Below are 8,011 nucleotides of genomic sequence, written 5' to 3' on the forward strand. Positions count from 1 at the left end.
ATGTATATGTATACATACACAGTCAGTCAAGCATAAGGGCATGGACGACAGTTATCAAATAAGAGCGTGATCAGCCTAATTTAAAGAAAAATTTAAATAACAAAATTTTTAAATACATAGATAAATACATTCGATTTGATTAAAGCTAAAATGCACTTACATTAATAAATAATATATAAATAATAACATATAAAAATAAAGTTTAGTTTTAGCACGCGCGCGGAGGGGATCATATTTGGTATTCCCTTACTTGTGTTCCCTTGCTCTGTTATTTAAAATCATTTCCTATATGATGTCAGTTTAATAAGTATACACATTATTAATATAATTGCATTTTAGCTCTAATCAAATAGAATGTAACTACGTATATAAAAATTATGTTAACTAAATTTTTCTATAAATTATGCCGACCACGCTCATTAGACAGATTAATTAACACGATGCGTAAGTGGCATTTATTTTAAATAGAGTCCTAGATATCAGAGAAGCGCAACCGGCTTAAGTCAGTATCGCAAAATTACTAAGAAAAGTATTAAAAATGGCGTCGTTTGCAGACGAAATATGAAATCCACCAATCATCTATTAGTCAGCCATTTTTAATACCACTGAATGAATGTCATGATTGGCTGATAGTCAGCTAATCAGGACGCGGAACATCGGTTGCGCTTCTCTGATATCTAGGACTCTAATTTTAAAGAGGTGTTTTAAGTTAGCACCCCAATTATAGTTATACTTTTTATCGAATTTCGAGGTGGAATAGTTCTGAGCGGATTAATAGCTTCAATTTGTGATTGAAGTTCCTGATTCCTAGAGTTCCTGATATGTAAAAAAAATTTTGGAATATTTAAGAAAAAATTAAAAATTTTTGAAGAATTAATTTTTAGATACAATAGTTCTGATGATAATTCTTGCTTCTTTTTGACGATACGAAGAGTTCTCTATGATTTTTAATGACGTATGCGCTTAATAATCATTTTTTAATAATTTTTTAAAAATGGGGTGCTAACTTTTTAACGAAATTCAAGGTCGCATAGTTCTGATCAGCTTAACAGGATTATTTTGTGAATACCTAAAGTTCTTGACACATAAAAAACATTTTTTAAAAATAATAAAATTTAAAAAAAGTAGTAGAAGTCTTAAAAAAATTTTTTGAGAGTACCAAGTAGTTCTGAGTAGCGTTTCTTGTAGTTCTCGACGAGTCCTATCGAAAACTATTAGGTACAAAAATGATTGAACCAACGGTTTGCAAGATACAGCGACATTTGCCAGAAGTTCAACAATTTGGGAGTAAGGTAAATGTACCAGTTCGTGGACACGACTCAATTGTTGGACAAATTGTGACAATTTTAAATATTAAACTTTTGATGATATATGTTACTCTAAATAAATTTTTAAGCAATTTTTCATATTATTTAGAAATTAAGTATTATACATATAACTTATTCATATTAAAAATGATACTTTTGTAAAAAAATTTCGTTTATGGACAATCGTCCATTTATTAGGACATTCACACATATGCGTGTATCAATTATTGGACATTCCTTAGCGTACCTGTCTACTGCAAACATATTTTGTATATATTACATATAAAACTTGATATAAAACTTATATAAAATTTCGATAAACTTTTTTGAACAATCTTGATTGATAAGTAAGTAAAATGTGATTCTCTTCTATAATAAGAAAATTGCTTATTATTTGTCCAATAATTGGGTCATACTTTTGTGGACACAGAGACACGTCACATTTTTTGTCCAATAATTAGGACATTTGAATCATATTATATTTATGACTAAATACAATTTATAATAAATGCAAATAACATATTTGATAATGGATTTAGTTTCAGAAAGCATCCATTCTTACTAAGCATGTGTAATAAACTAAAATTTTAATGTTTCTAAAGTTTAAATAAATGATTTCGTCGTGCAATTCCTTAACTGTCCAATAACCGGTACACTTACCTTATATCTCAGAAACCGTTGGTCCAATCGCTTTGAGCCCTGAAACTTTTCGACAGAACTTGCCGAGAACTGTCCAGAACTCTGAACATAACTACTCGGTACTCTCAAAAAATTTTTGACCTAAGATTTTTTTCCAAGTCCCAGATCGGAAAATTTTTTGAGAGTACCGAGTAGTTCTGTTCGGAGTTCTGGACAGTTCTCGGCAAGTTCTGTCGAAAAGTTTCAGGGCTCAAAGCGATTGGACCAACGGTTTCTGAGATATAATCACTCTAAAAATTATTGGTCTTCTGACAAATGTCGTTGTATCTTGAAAACCGTTGTTTCAATCGCTTTTGCACCTAATAGTTTTCAATAGGACTCGTCGAGAACTATAAGAAACGTTACTCAGAACTACTCGGTACCATCAAAAAATTTTTCAAAGATTTCTACTATTTTTTTAAATTTTATTTTTCTTCAAAAATGTTTTTTATATATTAAGAACTCGAAGTAATCACAAAACAGTTCTGTTATAAGCTAATCAGAATTATGTGACCTTGAATTTCGTTAAAAAGTTAGCACCCCATTTTTAAAAAATTATTAAAAAATAATTATTAAGCGCATATGTCTTTAAAAATCATAGAGAACTCTTCGTAACGTCAAAAAAACTTATAAAGACTCTTGAAAGTTTTCTTCTTACGAGAAGCAAGTCCATCTCGTGACGGAGTCATGTATGAAAATAACAAATCTTGCGCGGTTGCTGCTGCCAATCTGTAGTCAAGTTCTATTAGCAGGATCAGCTCAAAATCTGCTGTCAGATCATGTCAGAAGACTCTGCTCGGTTTTTGCAACCAATCTGCTGCAAAATATGTCAGCAGACGTTGTTAGCAGTTTAGCAGCAGTTTGCTAACAATATCTGATACTGTCTACAATTTGTTGCCAATCTGCAATCAAAAATTTTCAACAGGCTCTGCACCTAGTCTGTTTTCACAGGCTTTGCTATCAGGACCTTCACATCTTGATAACATATGTGCCCAGAAAGTAAAATGTTAGCAGAATGTCGTCAGACTGATAGCTGATTTGATCAGAAGACTGACCTTAACTGATGTCGCATTCTGTTCCTATTCTGTCGACGTAACTTGTTAACATTCTGTGCAAACAGATTGTCAGCAGAAATCAAACAGAACCTACTGACAGAATCCGATAGCAGATTGACGACAGAAATCGAGCAGGATCTGCTCACAGAGCCTGACTGTAAACTGACAACAGAAATCGAACAGGATCTGCTCACAAAGCCTGATGATAAACTGACAGCAGAAATCGAACAGTTTGCGCTTAAGAGAGTAATCTGAAGATTTACCTATATTCAACCTACAATTAATACAGAAAAATTAAATAAGAATCATTAAATTCTGAGTTGAAATAATTATAGACATCTTAATGTGTGTGATAAATTCCATTTCGTAAATTACATGAGTTCGCATTCTTCATTTTATATTTCAGGTCAATAAAGTAAAAAGATAGCAAAAAGTGATGTTGGGATTATCGAAAGGAAAGAGAGACGATAGGATTGATGAGAAAGATAACTTTAATATGTATATAAGTACACTTTATTAGATTTGAGTATTAACAACAGAACTTCTTGTTGCACATGTCTTGTGCACAACGGTCACGGACCAACCAACTGAACATTATAGATTATGCATGTACTATGCTCCGCGCCTCAATACTAAGCTTTGCTTGCGCTTGCGCAGTGAGCCTATCGACGTGCGATAACTTTATTTCTCAACAAGTGACATTCTTATTAATTGTATAAGTAAAATGCTAAGTGTCCTTTGAAACATGAAGAAAATAGTATCACAATTTAAGCTCTAATTTGCAGAACTAAAACATACGATCTGAGTGATGTCAGATAACGTGATTTGCAAATTAATTTAAACTGTGATACTATTTTTTTCATGTTTCAAAGGACAAGAATGACAAGAATGTCACTTTTTGCTATCTTACTTTATTGACCTGAAATATAAAATAAAGAATGCGAACTCATATAATTTAAAATATCAAGCTCTAATAACGAAAAATTTAACTATCGATACCCTACTGTGTACGTATAAATCATACTTCTTGTTTGTCCCTTGGACTACGACATTTGATAAAGTCATCTTAAAGAAGACAATTGTCATGTTTCGTATGCTGGATAACAATTGGATATCGTTGTCGCTAAATTGACACGATTCTCACCCTTATCAAGGATCTAATTACGAGAATGAAAAATTTTATGGTGGCAGTTTCGTCGTCTTTTCTGTGCCGACAGATTTCTTCGAGAAGATTTCTTTCATTCAGTTATATGTTCGGAAACAAGTGTGCAAATATTTTGAAATGGTATCGCATCAGAAAATCGGCTTCGTCGCTATATCGGTTGATAATCTCTTGAACAGCATCGCTAAACAGATACGCGAGCGGAACGAATTGATGGAACATTGACCTGAAATATAAAATAAAGAATGCGAACTCATATAATTTACGAAATAGAACTTATCACACACATTAAGATGTCTACAATTATTTCAACTCAGAACTTAATGATTCTTATTAAATTTTTCTGAATTAATTTTTCTGTATTAATTGTAACATTGGAAATTACCCGTTTGGAATCGAAACGTATGTTTTGTTTACGTAATTTTTATATTATGAGTATTGTACAAGCGATTTTTATAATTTGTGTTCTTCAAGTCTCACATTACGACCATGAAAAATAATTTTTGTATCGTTTCAAAAGACTACTTTAAATTCTATAAACATGAGTAAAGTTGTCATAAAGTTATTAAAATATCAAGCTCTAATAACGAAAAATTTAACTATCGATACCCTACTGTGTACGTATAAATCATACTTCTTGTCTTCCTTTCCTTCCTTTCCTTTCCTTTCCTTCCCTTCCCTTCCTTTAAACCTTTCTGTACCATTTTTTTGAAGAATAATGTAACATGTCTCCTTTTCTCTCTAACTAAAAATCACAAAGAATCACAAAGAATTACAAACTACAAAGAATTAGAAGAAATAAATTAATAAAAGTCATAAACTTATCTGATTGCGAGACGATCTTGAGCGAAGTCTTTTACGCTTTTAACCTCAGTAACCTCAATACGTTCACACGTGTCTACGTCAAAATCTCCGCGATGACAACTGCTCACGAAGTAAGCGACGCGAGGGAACCAATCATCATCGCGGAAAAGCGACAACAATAAACTTCGAGTATCGATTTAACATGCCTTTTTTAAGAAAGGATATATATTATATATTTGTTTCCAAAAGTTCTAGTGATACATTTTTATTGATGATTTTAAGCTTACTTACTGTAAAAGGGACTCGTCTAAGTTAATTTTCCATGCTTCTTAATCATAAGCAGACGACGCTTTTCTCACTCTCACATTCGCTTCTTTCAATTTCACATCCGGTTTCACAACATCATGGCAGAGCCAATCACGGATCAGTCGGCATTGGCCCATCTCTCCATATAGGATCTCTAATCTATCCCACTGTGCGGTGCATCAAATGCCCAGCCCGGCGGAGAATCGTCCGAGCAAGAAACCCAAGGTCACTGACCAAGGGGCGCATGCCCGGGCGATTACGGGCATGATCAGGATGGCATTCGTTCCAGAAGGTTATCCTGAGAAAAAAGAGGTGAAGGAGATCAGGCGACTGGTCAGGGGGCATATCCTCGAACTTCCCGAGGATGGGCTAGCGCCCACCTTCACCGGCACTTGGGAGAGGGATGGCGCAGTTATTTTTAACTGCACCAACCAGAAATCGGTGGATTGGTTGAAAAGCCTTTCCACCGAAATTAAAATCGGAAGCACCGTTCTGCGTGTGCTGCCGGCCGGGGAGCTACCCAAGTGCCATCGGGTGGTAGTACATGTAGAGGAACTTGATATGGCTGGCGAGGAAGCTATAAAGCTCCTCGACAGACAAAACGCAGGTCTGGGCACCAGGGAGTGGGTCGTTGTGAGGGGTAGCGTAAGTAGGGACGCGAAAAGCGCCCACTTCGCTGCTCTGATCGGCAATCGCTCACTGGAAGTCCTCAAGACCTGCGGTTTTAAACCCTTCTGTGGGCTGGGTCGGACGACCATAAGATTGCTCGACATAGAACGTAAGGAGGAAATGACTGCCGGTGCGAGCGGGTCAGCTTAAAAATGGCGAGACTCGCGGTACCAATAGCCCAAATTAACTTGCATCACAGCAAAGGCGCCTCGGCGATTCTAGCCAGGAGCATGGCTGTGATGCAGACAGTAATAGTAATAATTCAGGAGCCTTGGCTCCTATTGGGCTGCGACGCAAACTCCCACCATATAGGGTGGGGGTGTTCGAATATAAATCCGAGGGGTGAGAGCCTCCACAAATTCATTATGGACATCAACTTGATGATCCTTAACAGAGGAACGGTACCCACTTTCATGGACTGCAGAAGACAAGAAGTATTAGATATCACCATTTGTACTGAGGGAGTGGCGGACCTGGTGCGGAACTGGAGGGTCTCTGGAGAGCCCTCAGGTTCTGACCATAGACAGATTCGCTACAATCTCCGGTATATGGTGAATAAAGAATGGGGTCGTAACCCAAGGACTACAAACTGGGAAGGCTATAGGATGGACCTGGAGGCCATCCTGAAAAAAGCCCCAAACAGATTTCACTCAGAAGAGAATCTTGAATACGCGGCGAAGTTTGTAAGTGACGCGATAAAAGAAGCCTACGAAGGTAACTGCCCGGAGAGGCCAAAATACTCTAAAACCAAAACTCCCTGGTGAAACAAGGAGCTTTCGAAACACAGGTTGGAGGTAAGAAGACTCTTCAACAAAGCAAGGAGGAAAAACTCAACAGCCGATTGGGAAGCTAATAGAAATGCCCAACGCGGTTATAGCAAAACAATAATCATTGCGAAAAGGAAAAGCTGGAGGGATTTCAATAAAGGCATTGAGAGTACTTCAGAAGCATCCAGGCTAAACAGAATCCTCAGCAAAGATAACACCCTACGATTGGGATGTCTTAAACTCCCAAACGGAAACTACACCAAGACAGTAGAGGAAAGTTTAAAACACCTTATGTCTATCAGGTATGTAAATATGAAATCGGAATTTACCATTAGACGGCCATAGCTGTCCAATGTAGTTGCTGTCAGACCGCGTCATTGACGCCATTTCCTTGTTCTGACATCTAACAAAGATTTTCAACTCACAACAATACAAGTTTCATACAACAGTATAGTTTGTAATAGCGTTGAATATGTCGAATTTTGCGCCTAGAAACTACGATTCGCGGACAGCAATTGATTTTCCGTTACTATTTGAAGAAAACTGCTGCAGAATCGCATCGAATGCTTGTCGAAGCTTACGGTGAGCATGCTCTTGGTAAATCACAGTGCTTTGAGTGGTTTAAAAAATTCAAAAGTGGCGATTTTGACGTGAGAAACGAAGAACGTGGAAAACCACCGAAACCTGCTAAAACCTGCTAAAACCTGGCGAAATCGTTAATATTGAACGTTACCGACAACAAATGATCAATTTGAATCAAGCTTTGCGTGAAAAACGACCGGAATATCAAAAAAGGCAACACAAAGTGATTTTGCTTCATGATAATGCTTCATCACACACAGCAAACAGGTCAAAGAAACGATTGAAACGTTTGATTGGGAAATACTTTCGCATGCCGCTTACTCACCAGACTTGGCTCCGTCCGATTACTACTTATTTGCATCGATGGGACACGCACTTGCTCAGCAGCGCTTTACTTCTTACGAAGATGTACGAAAATGGCTAGATAACTGGTTTGGCTCATAAGAGCAACAATTTTTTTGGCTTGGCATCCACAAATTGTCAGACAGGTGGCAAAATGTATAGCTAGCGATGGGAAATACTTCGAATAAAATATTTTTTGTCATTTTCATGCAATAAACGTGTCTTTTCTATAAAAAAAATTCCGGTTTCATATTTACATACCTGATACACACTTCCCAGGGTTCCAGGAAGGTTACTGTTAATCTTAACAGAAAACCAAGAAATCCGGGGAAAAACATA

General features: G+C 36.6%; 1 protein-coding gene across 1 annotated transcript; it reads left to right on the top strand.

The window, feature by feature from the left end:
* Positions 1–6,133: 6,133 nt before the first annotated feature.
* On the top strand, positions 6,134–7,774 carry LOC108782006 (uncharacterized). The gene is made up of 3 exons (XM_018550153.1): positions 6,134–6,660; positions 6,769–7,050; positions 7,591–7,774. Exons 1-3 carry the CDS (start codon positions 6,134–6,136, stop codon positions 7,772–7,774), a joined length of 993 nt encoding a protein of 330 aa, XP_018405655.1.
* The last annotated feature ends 237 nt before the right edge of the window (positions 7,775–8,011 follow it).

The sequence above is a fragment of the Cyphomyrmex costatus genome, unplaced genomic scaffold, assembly GCF_001594065.2.
Source record: "Cyphomyrmex costatus isolate MS0001 unplaced genomic scaffold, Ccosl1.0 scaffold940, whole genome shotgun sequence".
Taxonomy (NCBI): Eukaryota; Metazoa; Arthropoda; class Insecta; order Hymenoptera; family Formicidae; genus Cyphomyrmex; species Cyphomyrmex costatus.